Source organism: Delphinapterus leucas, chromosome 4 (assembly GCF_059928025.1).
Source record: "Delphinapterus leucas isolate spDelLeu-1000000601 "Yukka" chromosome 4, BTC_Dleu_Yukka2, whole genome shotgun sequence".
Classification (NCBI taxonomy): Eukaryota; Metazoa; Chordata; class Mammalia; order Artiodactyla; family Monodontidae; genus Delphinapterus; species Delphinapterus leucas.
The window spans coordinates 73,335,234-73,348,395 of record NC_143132.1 but is presented as its reverse complement, the minus strand read 5'-3'; the positions used below and the strand labels follow the sequence as shown (position 1 = coordinate 73,348,395).

The 13,162-nt window shown below is 36.0% G+C and overlaps 1 protein-coding gene across 11 annotated transcripts in view; it reads right to left on the bottom strand.

The window, feature by feature from the left end:
- Nucleotides 1-13,162, bottom strand: part of ACAP2 (ArfGAP with coiled-coil, ankyrin repeat and PH domains 2) — a 178,568-nt gene that overhangs the window by 52,272 nt on the left and 113,134 nt on the right. For all 11 annotated transcript variants that reach the window (XM_089910652.1, XM_089910658.1, XM_089910653.1 and 8 more), the window contains 2 exons: nt 9,979-10,037; nt 2,127-2,310 (listed from right to left, as the gene is read on the bottom strand). In XM_089910652.1, the coding sequence (XP_089766778.1) occupies nt 2,127-2,310; nt 9,979-10,037 (243 nt within the window). The remainder of the gene's footprint in view (nt 1-2,126; nt 2,311-9,978; nt 10,038-13,162) is intronic.

Genomic DNA, 13,162 nt, shown 5'->3' with positions numbered 1-13,162 from the left:
GAGCAACTAAGCCCGTGTGCCACAACTACTGAGCCTGTGCTCTAGAGCCCACGAGCCACAACTACTGAGCCTGCATGCCGCAACTACTGAAGCCCACGTGCCTAGAGCCCGTGTTCTGCAACAAGAGAAGCTACTGCAATGAGAAGCCCGTGCACCGCAATGAAAAGTAGCCCCCGCTTGATGCAACTAGAGAAAGCAGGCGCACTGCTATGAAGACCCAATGCAGCCAAAAATAAATAAATAAATAAATAAATAAATAAGTAAAGACAGACCAAGAAAAATCTAATAACTTTGTTTACCTAAGCACTAGTTTCTTCTGCATGTCTGTTTCAAGGTCTATTCAGTTTTGAGAACTAAAAGATTAACTTTCAAATGCTCTAAGTAAAAGCTTAGAAAAATGTTAAAAATGCCTCTGTTTGACAATGAAAAACAGCATACACTTGAAAATACAAAAGTATATCCAAATATTTAGAGAAACTAAAGCACGACACTCTATAAATCTGAATATTTACTTACTATTCTCTAAAACAGACACTTTGGCCATATAGTAAAATAACGCAACAGTTCTCATTAGAAAAATCAAACAAATAGTTATAAGAGAGGTGAGGTCCTAACTTAAAACTACTGGATGGACATCAAAGGAAACGGACAGTTTATAATGTGTAAATTTGAAAATAATGAATATTTTAGGTAACTTCCCCCCTTCCCAAATAAAATTTAAAATTAAGTAAGCTGTTCACTCTTTCAAAAAACATTACCTATCTATTTTCCAACCACTGGACTAGAGGGAAGGGATATAATCTAGGAGTAGGAAAGACATATAAATAAATAATTTCAATAAATGAGATAAGTGCTCTAACAGCAATGTGTATGACAATAATATGGCAGCACAGAGGAAACAGAGACAAGAATGATTCATTTTGCCTGGAAAAGCTTGAGTAATTGTGACCACAGAACAGAGAATGAATTGCTAATGGGCAGGTTAAAAGCAACACAAGAAAGATCAATTTTTATGAGAACATCTTAATACTCGAGACAAGAAGCAGTAAGGACTAGTGTTGGGGCTGCAGCAGAGTGAGAACGAACAGGTTTAAGAGGTACACAGAACTTTTCAAGGCAATTTTGACTGTTAGATATAGCAGCTAAGAATGAGGAGAATATCTGATATGATTCTCCAATTCTGATTTCTATGATTAAGAGGATGATACTACTCAGTATGGTAATGGCAATACGAAGTCATTTGAGAAGAAGAAAGATTTTAGTTTTAGACACAAAAGGAATGAGGTACTTCTGAGAAAAATATATTCTGTCGCTTATATATGGTGATAATTCAAGCAAAGGGCATGATTAAACTGTAAGGGATTATCATAAAGTCAGAAAACAGGAAGACCAAAGATGGAACCCTAATAGAGAGACTGAAAAGGTGGACAAAGGAGAGAAACCCAAAGTGGAAACTGAAAAGAAACATAAATTAAGATGATGACCTGCAAATGGTTTAAGATACATCAAGACAAAAGTATGTTTCAAGAGAGTGTGGTCTATTATTTCAGTGAAACACAATAGTCAAGTTGGTTAAAAAGTACAATATATCTAACGAATAAGACCTTAACATGAGCCATTTCAGTAGAATGAGGTAGGCAGTCTCAGTACTCATACTACTGCAGGAAGTGGTATAAATGTGAGGTAGATAAGACGAGATAAGAAATACAGACTACTCCATCCTAGAAGCCTTTCATTAATAAGTGGAGTGTACTTCATTGTTTAAAATTTAACTTCCCACTTACTGAACAGGAACTTAATAGAAAAAAATCTTAAAGTCATTTTCTACTGTTTTCGCAAAGTTACCTGAGTAGTTTTTAATCACTAATTAGCAATATGTTTACTTAAGTATTTTTGTGTGTGTGTGCGGGCCTCTCACTGTTGTGGCCTCACCCGTTGCAGAGCACAGGCTCTGGACGCGCAGGCTCAGTGGCCATGGCTCACGGGCCTAGCCACTCCGCTGCAGGTGGGATCTTCCCAGACCAGGGCACGAACCCGTGTCCCCTGCATCGGCAGGCGGACTCTCAACCACTGCACCACCAGGGAAGCCCTAATAACCATTTTTTGAAAACATATAATAAACATACCTGAAGTACATAATCTAGGGCTATATGTCGAAAACATTTCCTTGTTGCTGTCAGAATGTTTGTGGCTTCTTCAACTTCATGCTGTTTGTTTCTCTGTACTTGAGCATTTTTTACTAATGCGTTTTCTTTTTCTTCACTGACTTTTTCAAACTGCTTCTTGGCATCTTTGAATTTTCTAAGATCTCTAAAAAAAATTAAAATAGTGAAACTTTCATAAAACTATCTGGATCAAAAACTTTACCAAAATAACATTAGAATTTAATTCTTATGTTCCTCTACTTATTTATTTGCAAATGACACTCAATAGCTCTTCCAACTAACATATATATTAGTTTATGAGTACACACTATTCCTGATATAGTCAGCTAGCATTTCCTTACTTAAATCTATACAATTTAAAGTGAAAATAAATTATCAAATTAACATTACAGAAACATAAAAGGCAAAGTTAATTTTTCTAAAGACAAATTCTGGGACATGCACCAATATTTAGCCAAATAAGTTTTATTTTTTTTACATTTATTTTTATTTTCTTTAACTGATGAATGGCTGATGTAAAATATTATATAAGTTACAGGTGTATAATATAGTTATATACAAATTTTTTTGTTTGGTCAATCCCAAACTCCCTAACTATCCCTCCCCCACTCTTCCCTCCTGATAACCATAAATTTGTCCTCTGAGTCTGTGAATCTGTAAAGTTGTTATTTTTTAATATTTATTTATTTATTTTGGCTGCCCCGAGTCTTAGTTATGGCACATGGGATCTTCATTGCGGCCTGCAGACTCTTACTTGAGGCATGTGAACTCTTACTTGTGGCATGCATGTGGGATTTAGTTCCCCAACCAGGGACTGAACCCAGGCACCCTGCATTGGGAGCATGGAGTCTTACCCACTGGACCACCAGGTAAGTCCATCTTGCCTTTCTTTATGTTTTTTCTTTTTTTCCCCTGTTTTTGTGTGTGTGTGTGTGTGTGTGTTTCTTTGTGTATTTTTGTGTGTTTGGTTTTGCTTTTACCATTTGTCTTGGGGGTTTTGCTAGTTCATTTCCTTTTTTTTTTTTTTTTTTCTTTCACATGGTGCAGCTTGCAGGGTCTTGGTTCTCCGGCCAGGGGTCGGGCCTGGCCTCCTGAGGTGGGACAGCCAAGTCCAGGACACTGGACCGCCAGAGAACTCCCAGCCCCAGGGAATATTAATAGGTGAGAGCTCTCCTAGATGTCTCCATCTCAACACCAAGACCTGGCTCCACCCAAGGGCCAGCAAGCTCCAGTGCTGGACACCTCACACCAAACAACTAGCAAGACAGGAACACAACCCCACCCATTAGCATACAGGCTGCCTGAAGTCATACGAAGCTCACAGACAACCCGAAACACATCACCTGACACAGCCCTGCTAACCAGAGGGACAAGATACAGCTCCACCCACCAGAACACAAACACCAGTCCCCCACACCAGGAAGCCTACACAGGACACTGGACCAACCTCACCCACTGGGGGCAGACACCAGAAGCAAGAGCAACTACAACCTTGCAGCCTGTGGAAAGGAGACCCCAAACACAATAAGTAAAACAAAATGAGAAAACAGAGAAATATGTTGCAGATGAAGGAGCAAGATAAACACCCACAAGACCAAACAAATGAAGAGGAAATAGGCAATCCACCTGAAAAAGAATTTAGAGTATTGATAGCAAAGATGATCCAAAATATTGGAAATAGAATGGAGAAAATACAATAAATATTTAACAAGGACCTAGAAGAACTAAAGAACAGTGATGAACAAGACAATAACTGAAATTAAAAATACTCTAGAAGGAATCAATAGCAGAATAACTGAGGCAGAAGAATGGATAAGTGAGCTGGAAGACAGAATGGTGGAAATAACTGCCAGGGAGCAGAATAAAGAAAAAAGAATGAAAACAATTAAGGACAGTCTCAGAGGCCTCTGGGACAACATTAAACACACCTACATTCAAATTACAGAGGTCCCAGAGGAAGAAGAGAAAGAGAAAGGGTCTGAGAAAGTATCTGAAGAGACTATAGTTGAAAACATCCCTAACATGGGAAAGGAAATAGTCAATCAAGTCCAGGAAGTGCAGAGAGTCCCATACGGTATAAACCCAAGGAAAAACACACCGAGACACATATTAATCACATTAAAAAAAATTAAATACAAAGAAAAAATATTAAGCAGCAAGGAAAAAGCAAAAAATAACATACAAGGGAAGCCCTGTAAGGTTATGAGATGATTTTTCAACAGAAACTCTGGAGGCCACGTTGGAGTGGCAAGATATATTTAAAGTGGTGAAAGGGAAAAAGCTACAACCAAGATTAATCTACCCAGCAAGGATCTCACTCACATTCAACAGAGAAATCAAAAGCTTTACAGACAAGCAAAAGCTATGAGACTTCAGAACCACCAAACCAACTCTACAACAAATGCTAAAGGAACTCCTCTAAGCTGGAAACACAAGAAAAAGACCTAGAAAAACAACCCAAAACAATTAAGAAAAAGGTAATAGAACTTACATATCGATAATTACCTTACATGTGAATGGATTAAATGCTCAACCAAAAGACACAGCTCGCTGAATGGATACAAAAACAAGACCCATATATATGCTGTCTACAAGAGACCCACTTCAGACCTAGGGACACATACAGACTGAAAGTGAGGGGATGGAAAAAGGTATTCCATGCACATGGAAATCAAAAGATTTTGATTTCCATGTGCATGGAATACTCATATCAGATGAGATAGACTTACTCATACCAGATAAGACAGACTTTAAAATACAGACTGTTACAAGAGACAAGGAAGAACACTACATAATGATAAAGGGATCAATCCAAGAAGAAGATACAACAATTACAAATATACATGCACCCAACATAGGAGCACCTCAATACATAAGGCAAATGTTAACAGCCATAAAAGAGGAAACTGACGGTAACACAATAATAGTGGGGGACTTTAACACTTCATTTACACCAACAGACAGATTATCCAGACAGAAAATTAACATGGAAACACAAGCTTTAAACGAGATGGATTTAATTGATATTTATAGGACATTCCACCTGAAAGCAGCAGAATACACTTTCTTCTCAAGTGTACATGGAACACTATCCAGGATACATCACATCTTGGGTCACAAATCAAGCCTCAGTAAATTTAAGAAAATTGAAATCGTATCAAGCATCTTTTCTGACCACAACGCTATAAGACTAGAAATCAATTACAGGAAAAAAACTGTAAAAAAACACAAATACAGGGAGGCTAAACAATATGCTACTAAATAACCAAGAGATCACTGAAGAAATCAAAGAGGAAATCAAAAAATACCTAGAGACAAATGACAACAAAAGCACGACAACCCAAAACCTATGGTATGCAGCAAAAGCAATTCTAAGAGGGAAGTTTATAGCAATATAATCCTACCTCAAGAAACATGAAAAATCTCAAATAAACAATCTAACCTTACACCTAAAGGGACTAGAGAAAGAAGAAGAAAACAAAACAAAACCCAAAACAAAACAATAAAAACCAACGTTAGTAGATGGAAAGAAATCACAAAGATCAGAGCAGAAATAAATGAAACAGAAAAAAAGAAAACAAGAGCAAAGACCAATAAAACTGGGCTTCCCTGGTGGCACAGTGGTTGAGAGTCCGCCTGCCGATGCAGGGGACATGGGTTCGTGCCCCGGTCCAGGAAGATCCCACATGCCGCGGAGCGGCTAGGCCCATGAGCCACGGCTGCTGAGCCTGCGCATCCGGAGCCTGTGCTCCGCAACGGGAGAGGCCACAACAGTGAGAGGCCCGCGTACCGCAAAAAAAAAAAAAAAAAAAAGTTTCCAACAAACAAAAAGTCCAGGACCAGATGGCTTCACAGGCGAATTCTATCAAACATTTAGAGAACAGCTAACGCCCATCCTTCTCAAACTATTCCAAAAAATTGCAGAGAGAGAAACACTCCCAAGCTCATTCTACAAGGCCACCATCACCCTGATACCAAAACCAGACAAAGATATCACAAAAACAGAGAATTACGGACCAGTATCACTGAGGAATATAGACGCAAAAATCCTCAACAAAATACTAGCAAACAGAATCCAACAACACATTAAAAGGAGCATACACCATGATCAAGAGCAATTTATCCCAGGGATGCAAGGATTCTTCAATATATGCAAACCAATCAATGTGATACGCCATATTAACAAATTGAAGAATAAAAACCATATGATCAGCTCAATAGATACAGAAAAAGCTTTTGACAAAATTCAACACCCATTTATGATAAAAACTCTCCAGAAAGTGGGCATAGAGGGAACCTACCTCGACATAATAAAGGCCATATCTGACAAACCCACAGGAAACATCATTCTCAATGGTGAAAAACTGAAAGCATTTCTTCTAAGATCAGGAACAAGACGAGGATGTCCACTCTCACCACTATTATTCAACATAGTTTTGGATGTCCTAGCCACAGCAATCAGAGAAGAAAAAGAAATAAAAGGAATACAAATTGGAAAAGAAGTAAAACTGTCACTTTTCAAATGACAGGATACTATATGTAGAAGATCCTAAAGATGCCACCAGAAAACTACTAGAGCTAATCAATGAATTTGGTAAATTTGCAGGATACAAAATTAATGCACAGAAATCTCTTGCATTCCTATACACTAACAACAAAAGATCAGAAAGAGAAATTAAGGAAATAATCCCATTCACCAATGCAACAAAAATAATACCTAGGAATAAACCTACCTAAGGAGGTAAAAGACCTGTATGTGGAAAACTACAAGACACTGATGAAAGAAATCAAAGATGACACAAACAAATGGAGAGATATACCATGTTCTTGGATTGGAAGAATCAATACTGTGAAAATGACTATACTACCCAAAGCCATCTACAGATTCAATGCAACCCCTATCAAATTACCAATGGCATTTTTCACAGAACTAGAACAAAAAATTGCACAATTTGTATGGAGACACAAAAGACCCCAAATAGCCAAAGCAATCTTGAGAAAGAAAAATGGAGCTGGAGGAATCAGGCTCCCTGACTTCAGACTATACTACAAAGATACAGTAATCAAGAGAGTATGGTACTGGCACAAAAACAGAAATACAGACCAATGTAACAGGACAGAAACCCCAGAGATAAACCCATGCACCTATGGTTACCTAATCTATGACAAAGGAGGCAAAAATATACAGTGGAGAAAAGACAGCCTCTTCAATAAGTGGTGCTGGGAAAACTGGACAGCTACATGTAAAAGAATGAAATTAGAACACTCCCTAACACCATACACAAAAATAAACTCAAAATGGATTAGAGACCTAAATGTAAGACCAGACACTATAAAACTCCTAGAGGAAAACATAGGAAGAACACTTTTTGACATAAATCACAGCAAGACCTTTTTTGACCCACCTCCTTCAGTAATAAAAATAAAAACAAACAAATGGGACCTAATGAAACTTAAAAGCTTTTGCACAGCAAAGGAAACCATAAACAAGACGAAAAGACAACCCACAGAATGAGAGAAAATATTTACAAACGAAGCAACAGACAAGGGATTAATCTCCAAAAAATACAAATAGCTCATGCATCTCAATATCAAAAAAACAAACAACCCAATCAAAAAATGGGCAGAAGACCTAAATAGACATTCCTCCAAAGAAGACATATAGATGGCCAAGAGGCACATGAAAAGATGCTCAATATCACTAATTATTAGAGAAATGGAAATCAAAACTACAATGAGGTATCACTTCACACCAGTCAGAATGGCCATCGTCAAAAAATCTACAAACGATAAATGCTGGAGAGGGTGTGAAGAAAAGGGAACTATCTTGCAACTGTTGGTGGAAATGTAAACTGATACACCCACTATGGAGAACAGTATGAAGGTTCCTTTAAAAACTAAAAACAGAATTAGCATATGACCCAGCAATCCCACTACTGGGCATATACCCAGAGAAAACCATAATTCAAAAAGACAGATGCACCCCAGTGTTCACTGCAGCACTATTTACAATAGCCAGGTCATGGAAGCAACCTAAATGTCCACTGACAGATGAATGGATAAAGATGTGGTACATATATACAATGGAAAATTACTCAGCCATAAAAAGGAATGAAACTGGGTCATTTGTAGCAATGTGGATGGACCTAGAGACTGTCATACAGAGTGAACTAAGTCAGAAAGAGAAAAACAAATATCGTGTATTAACACATATATGTGGAATGTAGAAAAATGGTACAGATGAACCTGTTTGCAAGGCAGAAATAGAGACACAGACGTAAAGAAAAAAACATATGGACACCAAGCGGGGGCAGGGGTGTGTGGGGTGAATTGGAAGACTGGGATTGACATATACATAGTAATATGTATAAAATAGGTAACTAATGAGAACATGCTGTATAGCACAGGGAACTCTACTTAATACTCTGTGGTGACCTGAATGGGAAGGAAATCCAAAAAAGACGGGATATATGTATACATATAGCTGATTCACTTCGCTATACAGAAGAAACACAACATTGTCAAGCAACTATACCCCAATTAAAAAAAAAAAGACCAAATGATTTTTAAGCAGTAGTATATACCATAGGGAACTTGTTAAAAATGCAAGTTCCAAGGGTCCTCTACCAGAGATTACAATTCTTTGTGTTTTCGGGATAAGCCCTAGAAATCTGAGGGATTTTCTTAAGACATGCCCTTGATTTCACTGTTATGGTGGTCTACAGACCACACTTTAAGAAACAACATTCATTTATTGTTGAAAAAAATTAGGAGGCCAAAGGACATGAATATATTCTTAAAACACACACACAGAAGAATGCTTTCTAAAAGAATTATGTACCAGTAGAGAATAACAGTATCCATTTCAGTAGTCTGAAAATCTGAAACCTTGACTCATTAATGATCTTAGGTAAATATAAAACATCCTTTTACTTTTTCTACCAAGGAATTAGGCAAAGTAATTTGAAGACAAATGACTTTAAAATAATAACAATAATAATAACGTGTACCTAGCAAAGACTTTAATAAGACGCCATAAATTTTCATGTATACACTCTATAAGGACATTCTGGATATTAGTCTATTTTGAAGTGATTTATAAATGATCTGCAAGACATCACCTCCAGAACAACAAATTCTAACCTACTAAAACAGAAGTGCATTATGTTCATGAGATCTGCCACTATTTATAGCTTTTAACATCTGAATACTATATCATAATCAACTTTATCTATAATTTAATATATTCTCAGTCAGGAATTAAAAGACATAAAGTGAAATTATTAATGTGGAAAAGGAAAACATTCCTACCTGGAAGTTCAGATAAATTTTTTATTTCTAGTTTCATTTTATTTCACATATAAAATGTGATGAATGTGACACAAAAGGTTTGCTTCATTACTTATTATGCACCTTCATTACTCATTCTCGTATATTCTATTATCTTCTCTACAAAGAAAATACCATATTGAGACAACTAGAATAACTGACAGTATTTCAACCACTTTTGGGATCTGCTTTGATTTTTAAAGATCATTAGGTTATTTATTTACATTAAAAAATTTTTTTTAGTCTGTAACAATTTGAACTATGTATCCTGAACACAAATTTCATAGTATAAATGATTCATTGAAAGGCATGAAGTCTGACTCCTTTACAGAGTAATTCAGGAAAAAATGCAATATAAATTTCACAAAGCAAAAAACACACAAAAACCCTAAGTCATGTTTCTAAGCTCTCTGAAAAGATACCAACTCCCAGATGTGATCATTAACTGGTTGCTTTTCTTTTCTTTTCACTGCAACTGACTTACTCTTTGACAAAGTTCTGAAGCTGTGCCTTAATCGATCTCTGAGTTTGGTCAAATAGGATCTAAAAGAAAAGAAGGACATTAAACAATTAGAAAAGTAAACGAAGAAAATAATTTTCATGTAGTTCCGTAAATATTACATCCTTCCAACAATATTCCAATTCTAATAACACCTACATTTCTTACTGAACATTGCATAAGAAATAAGTATTTAAAAAAGAAACAAACTGATTTTCAAGCCAATTTCATCTGTTTAAAAAATAAAATTACTTCTATTTACAGAGGAATGAAATGTGCATTAATATTTAAATACAATGTTCAATCAGTAGAGCAATTTATTTCCTTGACTATAATTCAGGCTTTGGAAGACAACCTAAAAGAGTAATATAAATTCTACTCTATCCACCACAATAATTTCTTACTCTAATATATTAAAACAAAACAAATGAAAACAACTCTAGAACTGCCTTATACCTTAGTTAGAGGTTTCTCATTTGGGAAGACCTGTGGATTTAAATGTCTTAAATTCAGAATTCAAGTAAATATTATATAGCCCTTCAGGTTAAATTATTGCTAAGATTAAAAATGAGAATAAAATTTTACTTCTCACGACAATATTTTACACCACTTAATGGATGCCACATATTTAACTCTATGTGTGGTAAATTTCACAGGGCTTGGCATGGGAATTCCAAGTACTTTCATAATTTACAGATACACTTCATTCAGAATTTGAAACACACGCCAGATGAAGAGGCAGAAAAATAAATATTAAAAACAAAAAGAAAACCTTATGTCCTTCAACTAACTAAAAGCAGTACCAAAAAAATTCAGTCTCTATGGAATCTTAATATTAGCAAAGTCTTACGTCCTTGCCTAAATTCCAAATACACACACACACACAAAAAACCTGGATTGAGTACAGGGTTTCAAAATCTGTCAATTCACTTCCAAAGGTAAAACAGTTTTGTATTATGTTAATCCCAAAGCATTAAACCCAATTTAAGCAGAAGAAAGGAAATAATGAAGATCAGTTTGGAAGGCAACTAAATAGAAAACAGAAAATCAATAGCCAAAACCCAATGAAACCTAAAGCTAGTTCTTTAAGAAGATCTAAAATAGATAAACCCACAACCAAAGTGATCAGGAAGAAAGAAGACACAAATTTCATACAATAAAAAGGAGAGAGATGGCTTCACCACAGATTCTACAGATATTAAAAAAGGATAATCAGAGGAACAATTTTATGCCAATAAATTCAATAGATGAGATGGGGAAATACTTTGAAGGACAAAAACTAACAAAGCTCAACTGTAGCAACGTTAAGGGCAGTTTCCCAAGGCAATAGAAATAAAAGCAAAAATAAACAAATGGGATCTAATCAAACTTAGAAGCTTTTGAACAGCAAAGGAAACCATGAACAAAATGAAAAGACAACCTACAGACTGGAAGAAAAAATTTGCAAATGTTGCGACTGACGAGGGCTTAATTTCCAAAATATACAAAGAGCTCATACAACTCAATAACAAAAACACAAACAAATCAAAAAATGGGCAGAAGACCTAAATAGACATTTCTCCAAAGAAAACATACAGATGGCCAATAGGTACATGAAAAGATGCTCAACTTCTCTAATTATTAGATAAATGCAAATCAAAACTACAATAAGGTCTCACTTCACACCAGTCAGAATCATTAAATCATTAAATCATTAAAAAGTCTACAAATAATAAATGCTGGAGAGGGTGTAGAGAAAAGGGAACCCTCCTACATTGTTGGTAAGAACGTAAATTGGTGCAGCCACTAGGGAAAACAGTACGGAGGTTCCTTAAAAAACTAAAAATAGAATTGCCATATAATCCAGCAATCCCCCTCCTGGGCATACTTCCAGAGAAAACTCTAATTTGAAAAGATACATGCATCCCAATGTTCATAGCACCACTATCTACAACAGCCAAGACATGGAAGCAACCTAAATGTCCATCAACAGATGAATGGATACATGGAATATTACTCAGCCATAAGAAGGAATGAAATAATGCCATTTGCAGCAACATGGGCGGACTTAGAGATTATCATACTAAGTGAAGTCAGCCAGAGAAAGACAAATATTATGTGATATCACTTATATGTGGAATCTAAAATATGACACAAATGAATTTATCTCCGAAACAGAAACAGACTCACAGACATAGAGAAGAGACTTGTGGTTGCCAAGGAGGAAGGGAGGTGAGGGAGGGAAGGATTGAGAGTTCGGGATTAGCAGATGCAAACTATTACATATAGGATGGATAACAACAAGGTACTACTGTATAGCACAGGGAATTATATTGAATATTCTGTAATAAACCATAGTGGAAAAGAATGTGAAAAAGAATATATATATGTATATATACACACACACACACATAACTGAGTCACTTTGCTGTATACCAGAAACTAATACAACTTTGTAAATCAACTATACTTCAATAAAAAAATTAAAAAAAAAGAAGATATCAGAAACCTAAACAGAGTTCCCTGGTGGCCTAATGGTTAGGATTCTGGGCTTTTACTGCCGTGGCCTGGGTCCAACCCCTGGTTGGGGAACTGAGATCCCACAAGCCACATGGCGTGGCCAAAAAAAAAAAACAAAAACAAAGAAACCTAAACAGAATTAAAGAAATAGAATCTATAGTGAAAAACCTCCCCTATCCTATAAAGTTAAAGGTAACTTTACATAAAACCTAGCAACCCCAATCTTAGGTATTTGCCCAAGAGAAATGAAAACTTAGGTTCATAACAAAATCTGTATACAAATGTTTTTTAGCAGTTTCATTCCTAATTGCCAAAAATTGGACACAACCCAAATGTCCTTGGAGAAACAAACTATAGTATATCTATACAATGGAATACTACTCAGCAATAAAAAAGAACTATTAATACATGCAACCACATAGATGAATCTGAATGCATTTTGATAAATAAGTCATATTCAAAAGGGTACAAACTAAATGAGTCCAGTTATATGACATTTAGGAAAAGGCAGAACTATAGGATGGATATCAAATCAGCAATTTACAATGGTAGGAGGAAGAAGGAAAGGGTGACTAACAATGGGTTAATAAGAGTATTTCGAGAGTTAACAAAACTGCATCTTGATTGAGGTATGGAGACCCAACCGTATGCATTTGTCAAAACTCATAAA